This window comes from Bombus fervidus, chromosome 18, assembly GCF_041682495.2.
Source record: "Bombus fervidus isolate BK054 chromosome 18, iyBomFerv1, whole genome shotgun sequence".
Lineage (NCBI taxonomy): Eukaryota > Metazoa > Arthropoda > Insecta > Hymenoptera > Apidae > Bombus > Bombus fervidus.
In genome coordinates, this window is record NC_091534.1 from 6,732,080 (window position 1) to 6,759,226 (window position 27,147).

The window sequence follows — 27,147 nt, forward strand, 5'->3', positions numbered from 1 at the left end:
GAGTGGTATACAAAATTAGCTTTCGAGTTATTGTTAAATACATCAACTTCAAACGCGATGATACTCTATAAACAAGCAACAAAAACAAAAATCAAGGTACCAGATTTTAGAATGGCACTCGCAATGCACCTTACACAGTGCCATTCACCAGAACCGTCAAATATACTTATTCGATAAAGATTGCCACACGAAATACAGAAGAAAGAAGGGCAAGCGTAGCTGGCACGAAAATTTTGCAGAGAGTGTTATAAAAAAAATGTTAAACAGTCAGGATCAAAAATCGCTAAGAATCGGACCGAAAAGGTGACCACCTATCGTCCAGATTGTATCGATGAGCCACATTTATGTTTAGAGTGTTTTAACACAGTGCACAGTCAGATGCAAGATTTGTTCTCTCTTTTTTTATTGATGTTCTAATAAAAATGTTTAATTGCCCAATGGGACACTTTTTATTTCAAAGTATCTTCTATTTATCGGTTATATTTAAAATGCCTTAAATGTTAATTTTCATACAATTTTTACAATTGTAAGATGTTGAAGCGCTCGGGTCACCAATGACCACCATCACAGGGGAAACCGTGACCAATGTGGCAGTCAAAATGTTAAAATAACCTTCTGTTTAAAGTCTTTAAAAGGGATTCACATCTTTATACTGAATTAATAACAATAATAATAATTCGATAAGTTACCTTCTGTTTCGCAACCTACAAATTTCCACCCTAAGATGTAAATTAGTATCGTCGAACCAAGAGCCTAAATTATTCCGACTAACCAATATCGCCATACATTTGTTGCTGACAAATAATTTTATCGCCGAATGAAAACGTCATTCGCCGCATAAATATTCACGAACAAGTTTCGTCTTCGTTATTCGAAATGAAATTTATCCGACTCTGTTTGCCATTGAGATCTCCCTCAACAAGCGTTGAAAACGCATAACCTAAAGAAAAAAAAAAAGAAAGAAACAAACAAAGAGAAAGAAGAAGGAGAAACGGAAGAAAAATGCGAAAGAAACGGAGCAACGCGGGTTATACATCGTACGTTGGGCCGAAAAGTATCAGCAACCCGGCGAGCAGCGGTGCTCGAGGTTGAACGACGTTGGAAAAATAAACGAAGACGAGGGAACGTGACACGAAGATGGTTCTCTCGGTGAAAAGGCGGCACCCATTAAGCGTGCGGCTCTTCAGCTTGAAAATCTCGACGCAGTTATTTCGAGTACGCCACCGGTTTTAGCGGTTCACGGAGGCCCTCGCTCTCTCGTCGAGCCGGGGAGTGAAAAGGGGCGAAACGGAGCGGTGAGAGTTAAACAGGCTCGTGCAATCGCGAATAATCTCATCCACGTTGCACGCTAACTCGGTCTTTTGCTCTGTTTCAAGACGATCCGCAGATTCGAAAGAGAATTGCGAATTCGCCGCTAACCCGGCTACCGCCCTCGTTGTCGCGCACAGGAAAATGGAAGCTAAACGAGACGACGGAACCTTTGATAAATGTTTGACGAGAGTTTGTAAATTGTGAAAGTTTCAGGAACTGAACGAACACGCCTGACAGCTCTGCAAACACTGATATCGGTCGTGTAATCTCTCTGTTCTTCCGCCTCGGCTACGTTTTCCTTTTGCCTCTTTTGTTACATAGCCATCGTGAGTCCCCACGGTTGCCCATGTCATTCGAGAGATTATGAAAGGGTCGCAAGTGGAGATTGATGGAATTAGCAAGCTCGCGGTGATTTGTGGTAAAAAGAAAACGAATGTTTCCACAAATCGATCTTCACGACCTTTGGTATATCGACAATTGTCCGTGCTATCGATTTTATCGTACAACGTCGTACGACAGTTCGCGTGATTTCGAAATTTTCACTTTCTCAGAGTCGACGCTTTCGGCAACTCGTTACAAAGAGTTTCGCAGCCTCGTTTTGCTGTAGTTTTCAGCTGAAAGCTTTAGAAAGTACAATTCTAAGGATAAGATGTTACATGTATCAGTGTATGTTTACTTTATACAGATACATGTGTGTTCATCATGCAAAGACTATAAGGAGATCAACTTGAGACTTAACTATGAAGAGACTGGCTTACAACGTAGAGGAATCTGAAGAATTGCAACGTTTAGAAAAATACTAAGCAAAGACGAATGGGTTGATAGCTTACTCTCAATTCTGGGAATGACACATTACACGTTTCAGAGCGATTCTTCATGCAAAGGCTATGAGATCAACTTGAGACTTAGCTATGAAGAGACTGGCTTACAACGTAGAGGAATCTGAAGAATTGCAACATTGAGAAAAATACTAAGCAAAGACGAATGGGTTGATAGCTTACTCTAAATTCTGGGAATGACACATTACACGTTTCAGAGCGATTCTTCATGCAAAAGCTATGAGGAGATCAACTTGAGACTTAGCTATGAAGAGACTGACTCACAACGTAGAGGAATCTGAAGAATTGCAACGTTTAGAAAAATACTAAGCAAAGACGAATGGGTTGATAGCTTACTCTCAACTCTGGGAATGACACATTACACGTTTCAGAGCGATTCTTCATGCAAAAGCTATGAGGAGATCAACTTGAGACTTAGCTATGAAGAGACTGACTCACAACGTAGAGGAATCTGAAGAATTGCAACGTTTAGAAAAATACTAAGCAAAGACGAATGGGTTGATAGCTTACTCTCAACTCTGGGAATGACACATTATACGTTTCAGAGCGATTCTTCATGCAAAGGCTATGAGATCAACTTGAGACTTAGCTATGAAGAGACTGGCTTACAACGTAGAGGAATCTGAAGAATTGCAACGTTTAGAAAAATACTAAGCAAAGACGAATGGGTTGATAGCTTACTCTCAACTCTGGGAATGACACATTACACGTTTCAAACCTGTTGTTCATGCAAAAGCTATGAGGAGATCAACTTGAGACTTAGCTATGAAGAGACTGGCTTACAACGTAGAGGAATCTGCAGAATTGCAACGTTTAGAAAAATACTAAGCAAAGATGGATGTGTTGATAGCTTACTCTCAACTCTGGGAATGACACATTACACGTTTCAGAGCGATTCTTCATGCAAAGGCTATGAGATCAACTTGAGACTTAGCTATGAAGAGACTGACTCACAACGTAGAGGAATCTGAAGAATTGCAACGTTTAGAAAAATACTAAGCAAAGACGAATGGGTTGATAGCTTACTCTAAATTCTGGGAATGACACATTACACGTTTCAGAGCGATTCTTCATGCAAAGGCTATGAGATCAACTTGAGACTTAGCTATGAAGAGACTGACTCACAACGTAGAGGAATCTGAAGAATTGCAACGTTTAGAAAAATATTAAACAAAGATGGGTGGGTTGATACTTTGTTAAAACGTTATAACAAAAAATAGTTAAAAAGCACGTAAGATTACGATATCGATTATTTTATATGAAAATAACAGTGCGATCAGCTGATGAAAAAAGTTGAAGATTCAACCGATCTGTTGAGATGGTGCACTCGGTGGAGTAATAAATTTAATGTTTGCTACTGGCAGTGTACTGTCGTGTAATTTAGCATATATTTATTATATCGACAGCAAACACACGCCGTAAAGCATCGAGTCACCTGGTCCGTGACCACACTTATCCATATTTCATGAATCTTGTGTTTAATCTTTAAATGACAATATTCTCTATATATTTTCGTTTGCCATGTCGTAAAACACGGAATCACTCGCTCCACAGTAACCGTCATCCATATTCCATGAGTTTGACGTCATTCTGACATACGTGTCCTCCGCCAAACTATCTATTTCCACCAAATACACCATCATCTTTACTTCTGACCTTTAGGACCTTTAAAACCGCCAGCGTTTCTCCTCGTAAAAGATTGTTTCGTTCAAAATTCATTTGGTATCGAACAAGTAGACGTATAAAACTATCCAAACCACCGACCATCAATCGACGTATAAAACTTGCAGTGGAGAAATCAGAATGAAAAGTACGTCAGGAAATGTTTGGTAAAATAATCGTGACAAGCGTTGAAATTTCTATTGAAACGATAAATTCGTCGTCGTTTTAACCAGCCTTTGGTGATTCTAACATTGAATCGTAAATTGTCTGAAACGACTGTACGAAATATCGATTTCGTGTGACGCATCCATCGCGATAGTTACTATAGTAGTTCACTAACAACAGCGATTTTAGCGATTTACTACAAGCTACTTTACTAATGATATTGAAATTCGTGGAATTTTTTGCAATTACGTTGAACAGGTGTGAAGCTACTTGGCGAGAGATGTGGTCGATTGACAAAAAGATTTTTAAACGAAATTGGTCGTCGTTGAACGATAATAATACATTTTGAATTAATTCCAATGCTAGTGAAAATAGAGATTTTTTATCATCAACGAATTCGGAGGAAAAGCGAATATGGATTTTTCCAAGGACATATACTTTGAGACCTTTGACACTGAGAACCTCTACTTTGTGTTAACCTTTTACCTTAACTAACTGACTCTGTGTTGGCTAATTAAAGGCAGTGGGTTTTGAACCTGAAAACACATCACAGGAGGTTCAAGGAAGTTTGTTAGAAATAGTACTTTATCAGTTTAAAAGCCAGTTTCTATGTAATTATGTTAAATTATTGTTTACTTTAAATTTCATCTTCAGATAATTCTCGTAGAGCAAGACTATCATTTTAACTTTTTACCAGAAATAAATAGGAATAATAATTGTACCGAATGTGAAGACGTTTTAGTAAACGAGGAAGAGAGCGAGAGAGAAATATGTAAAATAGCTGAGATATTTTATTATAAATTATTTATTCTACCATATACGATAGCTTGTCTCTTCAACTACGCTCAAAGTACTGGATTCATAATTAACAGAAATTCATTACTGTGGCCATTTATTTTCGATGTAATTGCTAAATAACATGTGGATGGCTAACCCCACCGGTATACAATCTTCGAATTTGTCTATTTTATACAGTCAAAGTTTTCTTTTTTCTATTATTATTATTTAATTTGTATTTTATAATTTGTCCAGCTGGACATTTGCTAAATTTTTCTAGCTTTATTGCTGAATAACATGTGGATGGCTACCCCCACCGGGATACAATCTTCGAATTTGTCTATTTTATGCAGTCAAAGTTTTTTTCTTTTCTTAATTATTATTTAATTTGGAATTTGCAATTTGTCCAGCTGGACATTTGGTAAATTTTTCTAGCTTTATTGCTGAATAACATGTGGATGGCTAACCCCATCGGGATACAATCTTCGAATTTATCTATTTTATACAGTCAAAGTTTTCTTTTTTCTATTATTATTATTTAATTTGGAATTTGCAATTTGTCCAGCTGGAAATTTGGTAAATTTTTCTAGCTTTATTGCTGAATAACATGTTGATAGCTACCCCCACCGGGATACAATCTTCGAATTTGTCTATTTTATGCAGTCAGTTTTTTCTTCTTTAAAATTATTATTTAATTTGGAATTTGCAATTTGTCCAGCTGGACATTTGGTAAATTTTTCTAGCTTTATTGCTGAATAACATGTGGATGGCTACCCCCACCGGGATACAATCTTCGAATTTGTCTATTTTATGCAGTCAAAGTTTTTTCTTTTTTTAATTATTATTTAATTTGTACTGTACAATTTGTCCAGTTGGATATTCAGTAAATTTTTCTAGCTTTATTGCTGAATAACATGTGGATGGCTAACCCCACCGGGATACAATCTTCGAATTTGTCTATTTTATGCAGTCAAAGTTTTTTTCTTTTTTTAATTATTATTTAATTTGTATTTTATAATTTGTCCAGCTGGACATTTGCTAAATTTTTCTAGCTTTATTGCTGAATAACATGTGGATGGCTAACCCCACCGGGATACAATCTTCGAATTTGTCTATTTTATGCAGTCAAAGTTTTTTTCTTTTTTTAATTATTATTTAATTTGTATTTTATAATTTGTCCAGCTGGACATTTGCTAAATTTTTCTAGCTTTATTGCTGAATAACATGTGGATGGCTAACCCCACCGGGATACAATCTTCGAGTTTGTCTATTTTATGCAGTCGAAGTTTTTTTTCTTTTTTAAATTATTATTTAATTTGTATTTTATAATTTGTCCAGCTGGACATTTGCTAAATTTTTCTAGCTTTATTGCTGAATAACATGTGGATGGCTAACCCCACCGGGATACAATCTTCGAGTTTGTCTATTTTATGCAGTCGAAGTTTTTTTTCTTTTTTAAATTATTATTTAATTTGTATTTTATAATTTGTCCAGCTGGACATTTGCTAAATTTTTCTAGCTTTATTGCTGAATAACATGTGGATGGCTAACCCCACCGGGATACAATCTTCGAGTTTGTCTATTTTATGCAGTCGAAGTTTTTTTTCTTTTTTAAATTATTATTTAATTTGTATTTTATAATTTGTCCAGCTGGACATTTGCTAAATTTTTCTAGCTTTATTGCTGAATAACATGTGGATGGCTAACCCCACCGGGATACAATCTTCGAGTTTGTCTATTTTATGCAGTCGAAGTTTTTTTTCTTTTTTTAATTATTATTTAATTTGGAATTTGTAATTTGTCCAGCTGGACATTTGGTAAATTTTTCTAACTTAAAAATAACATATGGATGGCTACTCCCACCGGGATACTTATCTTCGAGACTTACTCGTACGCGTATACCAAAAATAAATCGTTGAAATCTCTATAACAGTTTTACGAACGCCCACGCGAAGCAATGAAAAACCGGAAAATTGTACGAGCGTGGCAGAGCAGAAGCGTGTGGTTGAAGTTGGAAACAAGCGTTTTCGTCGGTGTGACAATAGATTGGCACGTTTCTAAATTAGATAGCTAGGAAGCTGGAACTCTAGCTGTGCATATTAAATTATGCTGTCGCTAATAACACGGCCCGTTGTAGCTTCTAACCTGCAAGAAATATTGTCGTTCAACGTATAACGTTAGCTGCGATGACATACCGAAACACGATTATATTTACGCGAGTAGTTCATTTCGCAGCTTGTCGGTCGTAACTTTATTCAAAGTGTGTTATCAGACACGTCGTCACGTAAAGTACATACGTCAAATCCGCGGCCACGATCCCTTACACGATGGATATGACGAAAGTTTGGTGTTTAGAGGATGACGTTTCGTGAAACTGTTAAGTTGCACACGTATACAGCGAACGTCTTCTTAGTTTATCCTCGTGCTGGTTTTGTAAGTTGAATACAGCCAGAGGATACGCTACCGTGCCATAAACCAGCAACCATACTCTCCACGTTTTCAATTTTAGTTACCTCGAATGTCTCAAATCTTTGGACCTTCCACGAACGTTTCCTCGATCGGTCAACTTCGCTTTCACGTAAAAACGCAATTAATGTTACATTCTATAAAAGTAAGAAAGTAACAAATTGTCTATTCCTCGAGTTCTTCTATCACAAGAGGCGAATATAAACAATAGCAAGTTGCAAGATGAATTAAAAATATTCTACTGCTTTTTCATCTACGAAGTTGACCAATCTTTCACAGGTACAATTGGCAGAATTAAAAACACAGTCCTCCTGTAAATTAAAATTGTTCTTGCGATACAGCAAAGGCCACTGATCGGATTATCCAACGTACCAACCAAAACGAAGCTCCCTACATTCCACGAGAAGTCTCATTCCTAATGCATCCGACTAATTTGCAATAGCAAGACGCGATCATGTTCCACGTTCAGTGGATGGTTCGATCCAAAGTGCCCTAATTTGTAATGCTGCAAGCTGGAATTGTGGAGCCGCGGAAGAGTGAAAGCGCTGCCGCTAGAAATTAGCGTTAAAAAGAAAAGAAAAAAAAAAAGGAAGATGTCGACGTGTGGCTCTCGTATTTCAGCAGCTTCGATTACCGTTGCGAGAGGAGAGAAAAATGCGATAGCTGGGCAGATTGGAGCGCGTTGACAAACGAGGTACACGAAGAATTTCCATCGATCAACGAATCGAGGTAGGAAAATGCCGCGACTTGCAGCTTTGTCCCGTGCACCGAGATAGCTATGGAGAATTTATGGGCTTAATGTTAGGCACACTTATCGTCACGTAGCAGAAACGAGGTACCCGTAAATTCTCGCTACTGCCCCCTCTACCCATCTGCAAGCCCAACACACGATGGCCGCTCGCATACGGGATATGACGAAAGTTTGTAGACTGCGAACCGATTTCGGGACTTGTCACGGAGTTTACAATATATATTCCCGCCTGTTCGCCGAGTTTCCATCCAATTTCAGTGTACCAGTGGCAGGTCGTTTCTAACGGGCCACCGTCGACGCCATTCTCCTTCGCCGTAACAAAATTCCGCTGACAGTCACGATCCAGCAAGCTCGCGACGAAATCGATTACCGCGATTCCTGAAATTATCCCGCGGGCACCGTCAGTCAACGATAACACTGTCCCCCGTTGTATTCGCTTGGCAACTAATATCAACCTAATGACAATATCTGCAGTCACTTAGTTGCCAACCCATAGAACAGAATTTGTTGATAGACACAGATATTGTTGCTGTCTATTACGTAAAGTAGCGGACAGAAGTTTAGAGTTTAAAGTTGTCTAATTTTTACTATGCTTCGATTAGCATCAAGTTTCCTATCTCTGCGGTCTTCTGCACAAAGCGCAACGTGTCTTCTTACTTGCTTTGTATTGGCTTGGCGACTAAGTGATCGCGGATTTGTCAGTACCACCTAATGACAAAACCAGCAATCACTTAGTTGCCAATAAGAGGACATAAGGAAACAGGATAACAGCAACGATAGGAAGCAAATTGTGATGTTGTCCATGTTCAGAAATACGAACACGAGGAGGAAACGCAGTCGGGCAGCTGGAAACTTGCGATTAGCATACGAGCACCTGACGGATCTTCAAGCTCGTTCTTCTCGAAAACGAAGCCTCGAACGAAAAAACGTCGTTCTTCCTCTTCGACCTATCTCTGCACGTAGAATCAACAGCCGATCGCTTGTACCACGATTTTCCAGATAATTGTACGCAATTCGCAAAAGTATATCAAGTACCAGGAATATTGTGTTGGCAACTAAGTGAGTGCGGATTTTGTCATTAGGTGGTATTGACAAATCCGCAGTCATTTAGTTGCCAACCCATAGGACAGAATTTGTTGATAGACACAGATATTGTTGCTGTCTATTACATAAAGTAGCGGACAGAGGTTTAAAGTTTAAAATTGTCTAATTTTTACTATGCTTTGATTGGCATCAAGTTTACTATCTCTGTGGTCTTCTGCACAAAGCGCAACGTGTCTTCTTACTTTCTTTGTATTGGGTTGGCGGCGTGTCGCGAAGAGATCGACGAACAAATATCGCGGAATTCGCATTGTGCGATGTTGATGGAGCAAAGTGGCAAATTCGCGCGTTAAATCCGATCTCTTGCGCGGTTTTAAACAGATATCGTTTGTTCAGCACGCGGATGAAATTGTATCGCGTTTGTGATAAATATCGGATATTTTTGCGAATTCCTGCCCATCAATTTTCCGACTGTTTATTTGCGAATTATTCACCCGCTTGAAAAATGTTTGCGAAATTAATTGAGACGCAGATTATGGATTTTAACGGCCCTAGCGATTATGCAAATTCGACTGCATCGTAATTCGACTTTAATATTTCACGTTTTCTGTGTGCCAAGTACTTTACAAGTATTTTACGCGATAGCATCGAGCTTGGTCGGCACTGCGTAAGGAATTTCCAGAGAAGTTTGTCTAATCCGACTGTTTAATATCGCGTGTCGTTTATGTAGCAACGTCCTGTTGAATAAAAAATCCTGTCAAACCAGCAATCTCAAATGATTCTTCTCGCAATCCTTTCGGCCAGTAAACACTTGTTGTACCTTTCCTTTCTTATCTCGACATCCAAGTTCATAAATTTCAAGCAAGAACTTGCCGTTTCGTCCAACCATTTGAGTAAAGAAGAAGCAAAAACGGTACTTTAAAAATGTCGCGGTTTAACTACACGCAAAAACGACCGGTTGCAGATTTGCTATTTTTGCAATTACTGGAAACTCAAGATTTTTCAGGAGAATAAATAAAATTATGACCAGATGTACCTGCAGAATAAATATATTTTAATTTAATATTTAAAATAATTTTTTAAAGTTTGCTACTTTTAACGTGGAAATTCTAACACGTAAAAAAGCAAGTTGAATATTTTTTCGCGTCATTTATTTAACAAATATTGTACGTGTTATCAGACACATTTCACGTTATTGAATATCAATTATTAGAATAATATCGATGATAGAAACAAGATATCTATCACTCGAGTGTAATTGCTACATTCTACATTGAGAATTTAGGTTCAATTGCCGACATCCACGCGAGTTGTCATCTTAATGAATCCCTGTCTCATTACGCTGAGATTCTCATTACATATAGTTAATTCACGTTACGCTGCAATTCACGTTATGCAAACGCGTTGTCACCGCCTTTAACGCGTCCACGCGTCCTTAATTTACACAAATTCCTTCCAGTTATCGCTATTTTCAACGCTCCTCGGTACACAGTACACGTTGTTTCCTCAAGTTAAGAATTTATTTTAGCGAAACACTGGGCCATCGAACGATTAGCTATTTCTCAAATTTTTCTAACTTAATTGCTAAATAACATGTGGACGACTACTAACTGAAGGAATTATTCCCTTCTTTTTAGTACATTTTGTAATAAAAACCATATTTAACATTTTTAAAATTTACACATCGCGTAAATTATTTTTGCGGTGATGTTACTTTATCTTGATAAAAGAAACATTGTCTATTGATTAGTTACTTTAAGATACAACAGGATTCGAATATACCAAATGAATATTTTGAATGATTCAATATTCGCGATAACTGAAATTGTTCATAGATTAGTTATTTTAAGATACAACAGGATTTGAATATACCAAATGAATATTTTCAATGATTTAATGTTCATGATAACTGAAATTGTCTATTGATTAGTTATTTTAAGACACAACAATATTTGAACATACCAGACGAATATTTTGAATGATTCAATGTTCGCGATAACTGAAATTGTTCATTGATTAGTTATTTTAAGATACAACAATGTTTGAACATACCAGACGAATATTTTGAATGACTCAATGTTCGCGATAACTCAAATTGTCTATTAATAAGTTATTTTAAGACACAACAAGATTCGAATATACCAAATGAATATTTTGAATGATTCAATATTCGCGATAACTGAAATTGTTCATTGATTAGTTATTTTAAGATACAGCAATGTTTGAACATACCAGACGAATATTTTGAATGATTCAATGTTCGCGATAACTGAAATTGTCTATTGATTAGCTATTTTAAGACACAACAGGATTCGAATATACCAGTCGAATATTTTGAATGATTCAATGTTCGCGATAATTCGAATTGTCTATTGATTAGTTATTTTAAGACACAAAATGATTCGAATATACCAAATGAATATTTTGAATGATTCAATGTTCGCGCTAATTCCAATTGTCTATTGATTAGTTATTTTATGACACAACAGGATTCGAATATACCAGACGAATATTTTGAATGATTCAATGTTCGTGATAACTGAAATTCTCTATTGATTAGTTATTTTAAGACACGACAAGGTTTGAACATACCAGGCGAATATTTTGAATGATTCAATGTTCGCGATAATTCAAATTGTCTATTGATAAGTTATTTTATGACACAAAATGATTCGAATATACTAAATGAATATCTTGAATGATTCAATGTTCGCGATAACTGAAATTGTCTATTGATAAGCTATTTTAAGATACAAAATGATTCGAATATACCAGACGAATATCTTGAATGATTCAATGTTCGCGATAACTGAAATTGTTCATTGATTAGTTATTTTAAGATACAACAATGTTTGAACATACCAGGCGAATATTTTGAATGATTCAATGTTCGCGATAACTGAAATTGTCTATTGATTAGCTATTTTAAGACACAACAGGATTCGAATATACCAAATGAATATCTTGAATGATTCAATGTTTGCGATAACTGAAATTGTCTATTGATTAGTTATTTTAAGACACGACAAGGTTTGAACATACCAGACGAATATTTTGAATGACTCAATGTTCGCGATAACTCAAATTGTCTATTAATAAGTTATTTTATGACACAAAATGATTCGAACATACCAGACGAATATTTTGAATGATTCAATGTTCGCGATAACTGAAATTGTCTATTGATTAGCTATTTTAAGACACAACAAGGTTTGAACATACCAGACAAATATCTTGAATGATTCAATGTTCGCGATAACTGAAATAATATTCGATTCTTGCTGTCATTTTTAATATCGTCATGGTATTATGATCACAGAAAATATTAACGCGTCTATGCATAATAAACCACGTAATAACGTGCATAACAAACGCATTAAAAACCGTATCAACGTTTCAGTGATAATTGGCAGCCGTTAAAATTTCAAAGCTCTGGTCATTAGCGTTTACGTACACTGTACCTTCCCTACTTCTACATGTACACGTACAAACTATGAAACAGTCGAACACATAATCGATAAATTATTTCTTCACGGAAATTTTAATTCCTCCTTCGACAAAAAACGAAGAACAAAACAAAAAACAAAAAAAAAAAAAAACAAAAAATAAGATAAAATGAAATAAAATAAAGCAAGACCACAGATATAATTAAATTTCTACTTGAGAAACTTGTGATATCTGTATTCACTTCGACGTTCGATAGCCGCTGCGTACGTAGCTTTATTTCACAGTTATTTCCTCAGCGATCCGCGGGGAAACATTAGCCATTGGTGCAGTATCGGCTTCCGGGTTTTCGTATTCGGGACACGGGGCGAGACAGTAGTATGCGACGTAAGAAAAGAGGAGCGAGGCAAAGGGGTGGCAGATGCCCCGTATGCGGATGCCCGGATTCTACTCACGTCAGGATAATCAATAGCGACTGTTCCATGGTAATGTATATTCGCGTGCAACCAGAGAAGCGTTCTAACGCGTGTTGCGTCCTCCTCCGTACAATCGTCTCCTCCTGCTCCTCCTACACCTCCCAGTCGTGACAGATACAAATAACGTGGACGAAGGCGCGTTTCCTGTTTATTCGCGATGCCGCGCTGGGGACCGCGATGAAAATTCACCAAACCATGTTTTACGTCCCGACAAATCGTGCTGTGTGCTTTCTGCAATTCGCCCGAGGATACTTGCTTTTTAAATTGAAAACCGTGTACAGAGAAATATCGCGCCACGTCGGTCTACGCGGAACGCGCTCTGTTTTCTCAAATCAAATTTCCGTCGCAGTTCCTTCCAAACGTCCTATGGTCAGCCGAATTTCATTCCATCTATCGATCAACAACACATTTTCCAGTGATATCATGCTATCATGTAGAGGATAATCGCACGCACAACGCGGGATAGTTAAATTAGTTTGAGAAATAACATCAAGTTCCGCGAAACCACGTTATTGGAAACGAAGAATCGATGGAAAAATGCTGGTTAGGTCGCAACAGCTAGCAAATGTACATTTACTGTTTCCTCGTAACAGAGGGAAATATCATCACGTGCAAATATTGAAACAATTATTGAAACGAACAATCGATAATTAGCACAGAGTATTGCACATTAACGTTGTTTATGTTAGTTGTAAAGAAACGTCATCGGCTTTTTATCCGTAAAGCTCGCTAGAGAAATTTCCATCTGTATACAGCGAAACAATTTTCCATTGATTAACGAGGATCAACAAAGGACGAAATAAAAATTGATTAAAAATTCCACGCGCTAATCAACGACAATACACCACATCTGCTCGACCAAGAAACGTCGAATGTTATTGCTCGCTCCTTGTTACCTTCCTCTTTTCTTACGGTTTTCTCCAATTTTTCCGCGGTAGAGCGAATTCGCCGGATCGACGAAGACAAGACATTCAATTCAAGACAACAAGACGTTGTTCGAGACTCGAAAGCTCGTTCCTTTGTGGCTTCGTCATTTCCAAATGACTCGGCTATTTCTTCGTTATTTGTTTATTTGCGTAAAAGCTGAAATCTCGCGTATCTGAGGAAAGATTTAAATTTTAGACGCGAGAATGCGCCACAGTTATTAACGTGCGATTATTAACGAACGCGTGCAAGTTATGCGGAGAATTATGGTTACTCGATTACACATCAAGATATTCCAGCAGGGCAGAAAGTACAGCTTTCGCAAAGTATGCGCCGCATAGTTATGTAAGTATGCTTGCTGCTGCATCCAGTGTATCTACCTGGAAGCTCCAACGTATCGAAGTATTTGCTGCACCGCCGAATAAAATTGGTAACGCCACGCGTTATTGTAGACCGTGTGGAAAGTACAATTGTTGAGAAGAGTTTCAAAATCAAACTTTCTTCGCTCAAACGCACGATGAATTACGTTTATCAACGAAACGGATTATGCCGTGCACGTCCAAGTGTATTTGTATCACTTTTTTACATTGCACATTTTATCAGAATATTCATAACGCAGAGAACTCGGCGAGTTAGCTGTTTCCGACGAGTATACTCGTCATCGCTTACCTTTTGCCGCACATTTTAGCTACACTCTTTTCAAAAAAAAAAAAAAAAAAAAAAAAGGCAACACATTGAAAGCAGAGCAAAACTCTGATAGAAAGAAGACTAAAAAGAAAACACCCCATTGACCTCAGTAAAGAAATAAAACAGCCAAACTCGGACATGGTATCCCGTGTCATTATCACCTAATGACAGAATCCGCAGTCGTTTAGTTTCCAACCGAATAGTTGGCCAGAGAGCTAAATAAAAACCATTAATATTGAAGATATTAGCAGAATAAAATTTGGTCCGTTGAGAGTGGAACGTAAAAGAATGGAAGGTACGCGATAGTAAAAGAGAATTGCTTGTCATAGGGAAGAAAATTTGTCCCATTAAAGAAGAATGATACCATACGCTGGGAACCGCTGGGAGAAAGTCAATTGCAAGTGGAGACGATTACAGTTGATGCGAGCGCTGCAACGGCTATTACAAGCCGGAAACTGAAATTTGATTTTGTGGCCGCGTATCGTTTCTCGCCGCACGACTCTGGCCCGCGTCCTGAATTCGCAATAGTCTTGAAACACAGTTACACCGTCAGCTGATACAAGTGGCCCTACGTGATCCGCTAACAGAGTGCCCTGGCAAAAGTATAATTGAATTAATAAACTAGCACGAAATCTGGCGGCGAACTTATTTAGCCCGGAACAACCTGAACTACGACTGTTGCAGCACACCTCGAAAGAATACAATATCCTATCTGTGCTTTGATACGGTTGCTCGTTGCTGGAAACTTACGATTTCCCCAGTTACGCGATAAAATTCAATTGTCTTATTTGTGGCGAAGTGTCGTCGCCTCTGTTGCTTTTTGTAATTTCGCGAAATATTTATGGCGAGGATATTTATGCTTCGTATCTTGTCGATTATTTTAGCGGTTTGCTTGGCTTGTGACGAGTCTCGTGTCGCGTAAAAATTCAACAATTGACAAAGAAATAAGAAAAACTTGTCGATTACCGAACAGGAGGTCGAGTTCTTTATTTTCACTCAAGTTATACAATAAAATAGTATTTGCGATTTGCGAAGATATACCTTTTAATATTCAGGCTAGCACGGATTTATTCAGAATGATTTGGATGATTTTGAAGGGAGTGACGACTAGAGTGACCACTCAGACGGCTGAGAACGAATGCTACCCGGACGGCTGAGAACGAATGCTACCCGAACGGCTGAGAACGAATGCCACTCAGACGGCTGAGAACGAATGGTACCCGGACGGCTGAGAACGAATGCCACTCAGACGGCTGAGAACGAATGCCACCTGGACGGCTGAGAACGAATGCCACTCAGACGGCTGAGAACGAATGCCACTCAGACGACTGAGAACGAATGCCACTCAGACGACTGAGAACGAATGCCACTCAGACGGCTGAGAACGAATGCTACCCGGACGGCTGAGAACGAATGCTACCCGGACGGCTGAGAACGAATGCCACCCAGACGGCTGAGAACGAATGCTACCCGGACGGCTGAGAACGAATGCTACCCAGACGGCTGAGAACGAATGCCACCCGGACGGCTGAGAACGAATGCTATCCGGACGGCTGAGAACGAATGCTACCTGGACGGTCACACGTGATAAGGCGCTTGGAATTTTAACTTATGGCATAGTTAGTCGAATTTGACCTGTGACACTCGTAACGCACGTGGAACTTTCGGACAAAAGCGCAGTCGGCAGAAACTTCGTTGATATTAAATTTCTATCGTTCGAACAGAGGGAATTGTTAGTTTGTTTTAATATCTACAGAGTGGCAAGATACATCGCCATTTCATTTGCTTTCATTTGCTCTACCAGGCGAATTTATATTCTTACGATCGTAATTGAAGGGAGGGAATTTCAATAAAAATTTATTTCGTCCAAATTCGTATGAAGCGCTCCGCTTTAACCAGTTAGCTGTTTTTCACGAGTACACTCGTCGTAAAGAAATGGCAATTTTTTGCATTACTCTGCGAGTGATACGATTAAAAACTAAAATTCATTTCGTTACGATTTAATTCTATATTATAACACACGTACTCTGTGTGTGACGAGTATACTCGTCATCGCTTACTTTTTCACCCACGTCTCAGGCACACAGTTTTCACTTCGCAACAGCTGACTGGTTAAATGTTCATTACATGCGACTTTGATTCTTTATTTAAATTTATTTAAATAATTATTTATTAAAATTATTTTAGAATTATATATGAATAATTTTTATTATTTTAAAAAATAGAAATGGTTTTTAATTAATATTATTTATTTATTAAAATTATTATATTTTAAAACAAATTATATTAAATTATTAAAAAATTGAAATAAATTTATAAATTTGAAAATTAATAATAAGAATAATCAAAAATGATGATGACTATTCTTTAATTGAATAGAAGTAAATAAAATTAGATTAAACTATAAAGATAAATAATTAAAAATAAATAAATAATTTAAATAAATTGAACATTTCATTTGTCACATTTAAATAAAATGAACACTACATTTTTGCATATTCTATGCGCTTTGCAAATTTGTCGGACCTTAAATTCCTCAAAATTCATAAACATTCGCGGTCTAATAATAACTATAAGATATAACAATAAAACTAATAAATATAAAAATAAATAAATGTAGCAGAAAAAGTTGCCTGCTACTGACTGACATTTGGCTAACATTTCAGCTGTTAGGATATTCGAATAACAAACCGTACTATCGTAGGATCTTTACTACAATTAGTTTGTTTACAATAAATGAATGAAAGAAATGAACTAATCACAATAACGTATTATAATTAAGACAACTAGATAGGTCATTTGCAACTGTCGCACTCTCTGACTTCTCAACTCACAATCTTTCTCTTTCTTTTCTCTTTTTTATTTGCAAGAATTTTACAATCAATACTCATTGAGAATTATAAGTAAATTATCCTGGCGTGGTAACATAACGTGAATAATAAATAATTATAGTACCTATCTAATATTTAAATCTGTTGAAGCCACCACCTCTAAGAAAACTCTACATCTTTTTAGTTTTCTCAAGCACTGAAGCCATCGACAGACAAAAGACTGGGACGAAGACAGACCATAGACAGCAGACAGGTGACGATGGCTTCAGGGCTTTCAGGCTAGTGAGCTCAAATTATATTCCTACTTGTACTTACACTTCTGTATTAAAATATATTTTCTACTTTACAATTTATCCACGTGTTCCTCTGTTTAAACATCTAACAACCTCAACAAAATCTAAAGGGTGATGTCTCTTTAGCCTTAGACAAAAAACTGGGACGAAGACAGACCATAGACAGCAGACAGGTGACGATGGCTTCAGGGCTTTCAGGCTAGCGAGCTCAAATTATATTCCTACTTGTACTTACACTTCTGTATTAAAATATATTTTCTACTTTACAATTTATCCACGTGTTCCTCTGTTCAAACATCTAGCAACCTCAACAAAATCTAAAGGGTGATGTCTCTTTAGCCTTAGACAAAAGACTGGGACGAAGACAGATCATAGACAGCAGATAGGTGACGATGGCTTCAGGGCTTTCAGGCTAGCGAGCTCAAATTATATTCCTACTTGTACTTACACTTCTGTATTAAAATATATTTTCTACTTTACAATTTATCCACGCGTTCCTCTGTTCAAACATCTAGCAACCTCAACAAAATCTAAAGGGTGATGTCTCTTTAGCCTGCAGATTTGATGGTGTCAAGTAATTGAGTAATTAACTGGTTTTCGTGGTTGTTAACTCCTATGTTGTATCTATTACTGAATTTGGATATTTCTTCTTTAACTGTGGATATCTTAAAGTCGCGATGTATTGTATCGTTGGTAACATACAACTCACAATTCATGTTGTTAATTCGTTTCCCTCTCTTAGCAACCCCACGTCTTTTGTCTTAACCCCACCACGCACATGTTTCGCATGTTTATAACTCGCCCAACACCCCCAGGTCCTCGTCCACGATGCTACACTATGTTACCGATTTCAAAGAAAAAAGAGAAAAAGGAAAAAGGAAAAATCGAGCTGCAGACAGCCGTCAAGAGAAGATCGTACAGCAGAAGCGTTGCCCAACTCTCTGGCTGCTTTTCACGAGTGTCCTGAAGCGCGAACCGCTATGACCAACGATTCCGGCGCGCGTGTTCAGCTCGTGAAACGCGTGGTTGCCGCGCTCCTACAATTTGCACGGTAAAACGCGGACCGTGGAAGTGGCGCGGAGACAGGCACCTTGCAGTATGCGTAAACCAGCTTTAATTAGTCGAAACGAGCTTTAATTAGTCCGGATGCAACACAGCCAGCGTTGCGCTGTTCACAGCTACCGACGCTTCTCTTCGTCTTCGTCTTCTTTTTCTCATTTTCGCTTGCGCCTTCCTCTGTTTTCTTTTTTTGTCTTCGCCAACGCTAGCACCAGGGGATCATCTTTCAGACAAACTGGTTTCCCACGATGCAACACGGCCTACATATTCACGACTTGCTCCTGGAGAGCTTCCCGAAGACCGGAAAGCGAGCTTTCGCCACCGCACGTATCAGGTCATCGGGTCAACCACGTTGTTGGCCCATGGCCATTTCGACGATGACGAAGAATCGAGATGGAAGAGCCTTGGACAAAAAACAAACGCTGCTCCCTCGGACGTGGCATTGCAACGATTCGAAACACGATAACTCGCAGCGTCCCAGAGCTGATGGATTTCGTGCTGAGACGAGATCATTCGCTGGCTGAGGCTTTTTTTAATCCAACGAAGATTAAGTGCTGCGAGATTTCGTCCGCGAGATGAATTTCAACTTCGCAAGATCTTCTAATCGTCGCAGCGAACGCGTACGTTTACGTTCGAGTGTCTCAGGAAGGTTGGCGTGTCAGTTTTTACATTGAAAAGAATTCACTGGATGATAAAGATATCACAAAGTACTCGACAGAGAAGACGCAAGAGAAAGCCAGAAAAATGTAGACGTGTTACACCAGCGATTTTATTAAAGCCAATTGCATTTTAAATATAATCTACGACGAATAGCAGAGTTTTGTTAAAAATTGGAAATGTTACGAGACTTGCGAGCGGAAACGAAAGTAGGGCAAGTCCGTACACCAAATCCAACTAATTTATTTTGTAATTGTTCCTGGAAATAAAAATCTGACAACCATTCGATATTTATAGCGTTTCCTGGAACAGGAAATGTATTTTTAAATTTTGCGTTATAAAAGACAGAAGCGGAATTAAAAATTTTCATGATACAATTAATTACATTCATTATATGTACGTTATATGCAAGCAACTGTACGAAGCTTGTTACTGCCAAATGCTTCTTTCAATTTTATTTAATTTTATCAAATTTATCAGTTTCATTTTAAGCATTTGTTAATACGATTTTGATATCGGTTGTTGCTACATTTTTCCAACATAATGAATTATTCGTATCACACATGGAATTATCATTTTATAACTTGTTGGAACACAGCATGTTAATTGGCATGGATTAAATGATTGCCGATTAAACAGAAGTGCGTAAAATTTTGACAGTTATGGAATACGCGTTAATATCGCAAAAGCATCAATTTATTTTCTGGCATTTGTACAGGCGAATATTGGGAACATTGAACTCTACGTTCAATCCAACGCGTCATAAATCTTTGGAATCAAAAATTGTTTGACGTGCCAAAAAAAAAAAAAAAAAAAAAATTTGTAAAAAAAAGAAGAAACATTGGAAAAATAATAATCAAATATAATGAAATCTGCGATACATTTCTAGGACTGAGTCCTCAATTACAGTCCAATAATTGAAGATAATTTGTTTAATCTTCTAATATAATTCATTTTTATTCCTATTCCATGCTTTGTTCGATAATAATATAAAATTCTGTGATCGAATGATCCTGAAAATAGAATTAAACGATCGAATTGAATTGTAACTGAAATCTACGAGCCAAAGTCGAAGTTTGATTTAATTTTAATGTATCGAGAATAATTTTGCACTTTTCTAATTGAGCAGTTAAATTTATAAACGATAGGAAAGAAGAAGTTAATTTAAAGGGTAGGCTAATAATATCGCACGAAAATAAAGATACGACTTTTCTTTTTAGCGAGCAACCACGTAAAATGCGTGCAGAATACAGCGAAAAAGAAGTTATAAATCGTAGAATAATTTATTTTAGCTTTTAGGGCTATCACGATAAAGCTGCGATCGTAAGCGCCAACTCGACCATGCTTTTACCATTTATTCTCCTTCTAAACTTCTAAATCTTGTAAACGCAGAAATTGTACAGCATCGAAGCGATGAATGATGCCGACAATGAAATTGACAGAAATTTTCATTTCTCGCACGTCATTTGCCATTTCAACTTCCTCATCAACCCATTGATCACCAAGCTGTGAGATAATGCTTGCAAGTTACTTAAACACAAAGTTATTAATAAAAGTAAATGAGTCGTACATATATTGGCTTGGCAACTAAGTGATTGCGGATTTTGTCATTAGGTGGTATTGACAAATCCGCAGTCACTTAGTTGCCAACTTATAGAACAGAATTTGTTGATAGACACAGATATTGTTGCTGTCTATTACATAAAGTAGCGGACAGAGGTTTAAAGTTCAAAGTTGTCTAATTTTTACTATGCTTCGATTAGCATCAAGTTTCCTATCTCTGTGGTCTTCTGCACAAAGCGCAACGTGTCTTCTTATTTGCTTTGTATTGGCTTGGCAACTAAGTGATCGCGGATTTGTCGATACCACCTAATGATAAAACCAGCAATCACTTAGTTGCCAATAAGAGGACATAAGGAAACAGGATAACAGCAACGATAGGAAGCAAATTGTGATGTTGTCCATGTTCAGAAATACGAACACGAGGAGGAAATGCAGTCGGGCAGCTGGAAAATTGCGATTAGCATACGAGCACCTGACGGATCTTCAAGCTCGTTCTTCTCGGAAACGAAGCCTCGAACGAAAAAACGTCGTTCTTCCTCTTCGACTTATCTCTGCACGTAGAATCAACAGCCGATCGCTTGTACCACGATTTTCCAGATAATTGTACGCAATTCGCAAAAGTATATCAAGTACCTAGAATATTGTGTTGGCAACTAAGTGAGTGCGGATTTTGTCATTAGGTGGTATTGACAAATCCGCAATCACTTAGTTGCCAAGCCAATTAAATGCTACACAATACACGTAAATATTTATTTATATATATAAAAAGATGCGCTAGAGTAACAGACACTGTATAAAATTTCGCTACACAGATCAAAAACGCAAATGCAATTTGTCTGAAAGAGAAGGGAATATACGACAGTGGCGTAAGTGTTGGAATTTCTGCGAGCTTCACGAAATTCTAGCGTTTAAAGGGAAAAACCAAACTGGGACGAAAAAGAAATTCAACAAATCCTTGAAATTCTCAACCGACAAATTGCAAAATGTTGATAATTAACAAAACACACAGCCACACACGCGTTCCAATTTTAATCAACGAAGGTACGTTCGCAAGGAAAAAATAAAAAATAGAAAACAATTATAGTCCTTTAAAGGAAATTCTTTTTTTTTTCTTCTGGAGGAAAAGCAAGATTCTGCTTTTCCACCGCATATTTTCAGCGTTCTTTTCATGTAAAAACCCTCGATATAGATTTGTCAATTCCTGAAATTCTCTCGCCCAACTTACAAGTTGCAAAATGTTGATAATTAATAAAACACATAAACACACACGCGTTCCAATCCTAATCAGCAAAGGTACGTTTGCAAGGAAAAAGTAAAAAATAAAAAACAATTGGAGTCCCTTAAAGGAAATTCTTTTTTTTTCTTCTGGAGGAAAAACAAGATTCTGCTTTTTCACCGCATATTTTCAGCGTTCTTTTCGTGTAAAGAGACCCTCGATATCGATTTATCGTGGGCTTCCGGTCGCGCGATGTCCAAACCCGCTTTGATATCCGCCGGTACGTTAACGTTTCTTTCCATTGTTTGTTGCAGAGTTTACGCAACATGATGATGGCCAATACGACGGATGCCTGTGAAACGCGTGATCCCTGCCAACACGGCGGAATCTGCATTTCCACCGACAGTGGACCCTTCTGCGAGTGCCGGTCCGGCGATTATGAGGGCGCCTATTGTGAGAAAGGTAGGTTGTTTTACATCCGGAAGCTTCGTTGTTTACGACCGTTGTTGTTACCGCGCGTACAGTCTCTTGTTTGCGCAAACGATCGGACAGGTCGCAGCTCTGTCCGCCGCGTTTGTCGGCTTTCGATCTTCATCTTCGCCGAGCGAAGCTTTTGTGCCGATCCGTGCAATGACCACAGCGTGACTCTACTAGGCAACTGCGTTAGCTATAGCTAATAGGACAGTGGGAAATTCCAGTTACAGAAATTGGATGATTCCATGGAGGAAAATAATATGCAGTGGAATTACCTGATAATTTTTGCAATTTAAATTGTGTTGTTTATTGTAAACAGGATTTTTGCTATTAAAAAGCTATGCAAATATAGAAATTCCTAGGCAGGACAGTGGGAAATTCCAGTTACAGAAGTTGGATGATTCCATGGGGGAAAATAATATGCAGTGGAATTACCTGATAATTTTTGCAATTTAAATTGTGTCGTTTATTGTAAGCAGGATTTTTGCTATTAAAAAGCTATGCAAATATAGAAATTCCTAGGCAGGACAGTGGGAAATTCCAGTTACAGAAATTGGATGATTCGATGGGGGAAAATAACATGCAGTGGAATTACCTGATAATTTTTGCAATTTAAATTGTATCGTTTAGTGTAAGCAGGATTTTTGCTATTAAAAAGCTATGCAAATATAGAAATTCCTAGGCAGGACAGTGGGAAATTCCAGTTACAGAAATTGGATGATTCGATGGGGGAAAATAACATGCAGTGGAATTACCTGATAATTTTTGCAATTTAAATTGTATCGTTTATTGTAAACAGGATTTTTGCTATTAAAAGGCTATGCAAATATAGAAAATTCTAGACAGGACAATGGGAAATTCCAGTTACAGAAGTTGGATGATTCCATGGGGGAAAATAATATGCAGTGGAATTGCAGGCTGATAATTTTCGCAATTTCAATTGTGTCGTTTAGTGTAAACAGGATTTTTACTATTAAAAAGCTATGCAAATATAGAAATTCCTAGGCAGGACAGTGGGAAATTCCAGTTAGAGAAATTGGATGATTCCATGGGGGAAAATAATATGCAGTGGAATTGCAGGCTGATAATTTTCGCAATTTCAATTGTATCGTTTGGTCAAACAGGATTTTTGCTATTAAAAAGCTATGCGAATATAGAAATTCCTAGGCAGGGCAGTGGGAAATTCCAGTTAGAGAAATTGGATGATTCCATGGGGGAAAATAATATACAGTGGAATTGCGGGTTGATAAAAAGGTATGCAAATATCGAAAATGAGTTTGCAAGGGAATCTTCTTTAGGGTAGCTACCTTTTCCATGCCGCGAAATTTTAGAATTGTTTAGAAATTTAATACATGTTTCTCCTTTTTATTTATTTATTTATTTAGATCGCATCGAATCATTTGAGTCATTAGCAATCAGTTACTCGCGTCACATTAAGGGAGTTTGTTCCTGTCTGCATATAAAAGTCTACACCATTCTGAGTCCTCGCTTTGATTATGAAAAGTTGTTGTCCGAAAAGTTTCTTTCCTTTCATAAAGTGATAATAAATGAACAACAATTTCTCTTTCATATTATTTTATTCAATTAGGTATCATCCATTTCGTTCTATTTCTATTATTACGTCCCTGCATAAATAATTCAATAAACTAATATAAAAAAAAATATCGTGCGTCTCTCATTTCCTTACAAAACGAAAGAAACTTTTCGGACAACCTAATATAACACTTGAAGACTTCAATGAAACACCTGGTCGCGATTCTGATAACGCGAATTGTCTTATCGAGCGTCTTTTTTTCCCAAAATGAAACCAAGAAACATCCAGCGATCGTAGGTTTTAAACAACACGAATACACCCATTTTCATTCTGATTCTATTATCATTTATCTTGTGTTATCTCGTTTTGTTGCCAGCCCAGACTCGTTTGGCTCTTCCTGTTAGCTGCAAAGAGAAAGTAAAAATAACAGTTCCATTTGACCGAACACTTTTGACGCCGGTGTAAGCTTGTCGTTCCATTGCATCGATACTTTGCATGGCGATGTAATTTCATTACAGCCATCTACACTGTCAGACACACTGCATCGCAGTCAGCGTGAATCAAGAATGATTTACAAGGCGAGCGTGCATTAGGTCGCCGGTAATCGCGCTATAAATTCGCGGCACGAGCAGCCACGTATTTTATGCAACAATGAGCCCCGCGCGAAGATGGCATTAATTTAAAGCATTGATACGGCCGTGAATAATAAGGAAGCGAAGGCAACGATAAAAGGAGCAAGGAATAACAGACGCGGCGGTTGTTCTAATCAGCGACGGCAGTTGCTCGTAAAAATCGCCAGCTTGCGAATGCGCAGGCAAATTTTCCTCAACGACCGCGTCCGAATGAAATGTCGCAAAAAAGATTTATCGCTTGTTGCTTCGTTCGCTAACAAGCTTCGCGCCAAACGATGCTGCGCAATATTTTTTCCTTTGCAACATTGTGTTGGCAACTAAGTGATTGCGGATTTTGCCATTAGGTGGTATTGACAAATCCGCAATCACTTAGTTGCCAATCCATAGAACAGAATTTGTTGATAGACACAAATATTGTTGCTGTCTATTACATAAAGTAGCGGACAGAAGTTTAAAGTTCAAAGTTGTCTAATTTTTACTATGCTTCGATTAGCATCAAGTTTACTATCTCTGTGGTCTTCTGCACAAAGCGCAACGTGTCTTCTTACTTGCTTTGTATTGGCTTGGCAACTAAGTGATCGCGGATTTGTCAGTACCACCTAATGACAAAACCAGCAATCACTTAGTTGCCAATAAGAGGACATGAGGAAACAGGATAACAGCAACGATAGGAAGCAAATTGTGATGTTGTCCATGTTCAGAAATACGAACACGAGGAGGAAACGCAGTCGGGCAGCTGGAAACTTGCGATTAGCATACGAGCACCTGACGGATCTTCAAGCTCGTTCTTCTCGAAAACGAAGCCTCGAACGAAAAAACGTCGTTCTTCCTCTTCGACCTATCTCTGCACGTAGAATCAACAGCCGATCGCTTGTACCACGATTTTCCAGATAATTGTACGCAATTCGCAAAAGTATATCAAGTACCAGGAATATTGTGGTGGCAACTAAGTGAGTGCGGATTTTGTCATTAGGTGGTATTGACAAATCCGCAGTCACTTAGTTACCAACCCATAGAACAGAATTTGTTGATAGAAACAGATATTGTTGCTGTCTATTACATAAAGTAGCGGACAGAGGTTTAAAGTTTAAAATTGTCTAATTTTTACTATGCTTCGATTAGCATCAAGTTTCCTGTCTCTGTGATCTTCTGCACAAAGCGCAACGTGTGTTTTTACTTCCTTTGTATTGGCTTTTCTTTGCTCTCTGATATATTTCTTAGTATTTTTATTTATTATTTATTTATCTCTTACATATTTTTCCTTGTATCTAATTTTTTCTCTCCTTCTTTTAATAATTTCGTATTTACAGTAATTGCAATTGTGTGCACGCGTTATTTTGCCGCGAGAAAATCGCGTTTGCTTTTGTCCTCTCGTAACGATATTCAAAATATCGATAGATAGAAGAACTTGAAAGTTAAAAATTGTCTTCCTGACTGGCAATGTTGCTTAGAAAGAACATTTCCTCGAATCTCTTCTTTCTATCATCTCTACCATCCTATCTTCCTTTTCCAAACACCTGGCCGAGTACTTTGATTCCGATGATACAAAGAGCTCGATGTAGAATTCTATCCTATTTTATTTTATTACATTTCTCCATTCCGCTTTCCACCTTTCCGTAAAGAATGGAGCAATCGTGGGAAGATACGTCTTTGAGTGTTTTATTTCGGTAAAATATTTTCCGCTTTGGGAAGAAGAAATTCTTTACCATCTTCTTGCCTCTTCTCTTTCCAGCGTTTTATAACGCCAAAGATCCTGTGCGATATTTTACTAAAACTGTGGAAAGTTTGTCGGTTGTCAGCCGAGTGGAACGCCACTTTCAATATCAATGAGGCAATACGTTCACCGTGACTTGACATTTGTTTAAATTAAGCACTCTTTCGAAAAAGCGCTGTCGTAAGTTGAAAGAAAACTCGCTCGCAAGTAGCAAGTTAAGGGCGCGTTTAAATGCATGAGCTTTGCAACGAGCTTCGGAACAAGGTTTTTGCTTTGGTGAAATGGTCGAAATACACGCGATGCGAAACTTTCAAACGAACGTACGATTGTTTAACAATTACAATGTTTCAAGATAATGGAAGAAGAACAGACGATTAACTGCGAAGAAGGTCAAAAGCTACGACACGGAATATTCGACGGATGAAATTTTCTTCCACGATACGATCGTATGACATTTAACCCTCTGTATTAAGGGTGAGATTTTATTCTTGGAAATAAATAAATTATACTTGGACGATTATACAGCAGCGAACTGTAATTGAGAAACGTGTATTTCTTTACAAAATTTCTCATATCGAAAGTTGATCAAACTGTCGTAAATTACGTTAAAATTAATTTTATTTAGGTGTCT

At 37.7% G+C, this 27,147-nt stretch overlaps 1 protein-coding gene across 9 annotated transcripts in view; it reads left to right on the top strand.

Annotated features, from left to right (window-relative positions):
- Positions 1 to 27,147, top strand: part of Nrx-1 (neurexin 1) — a 661,903-nt gene that overhangs the window by 212,506 nt on the left and 422,250 nt on the right. For all 9 annotated transcript variants that reach the window (XM_072020892.1, XM_072020888.1, XM_072020889.1 and 6 more), the window contains exon 3: positions 22,477 to 22,624. In XM_072020892.1, coding sequence (XP_071876993.1) covers positions 22,477 to 22,624 — 148 coding nt within the window. The remainder of the gene's footprint in view (positions 1 to 22,476; positions 22,625 to 27,147) is intronic.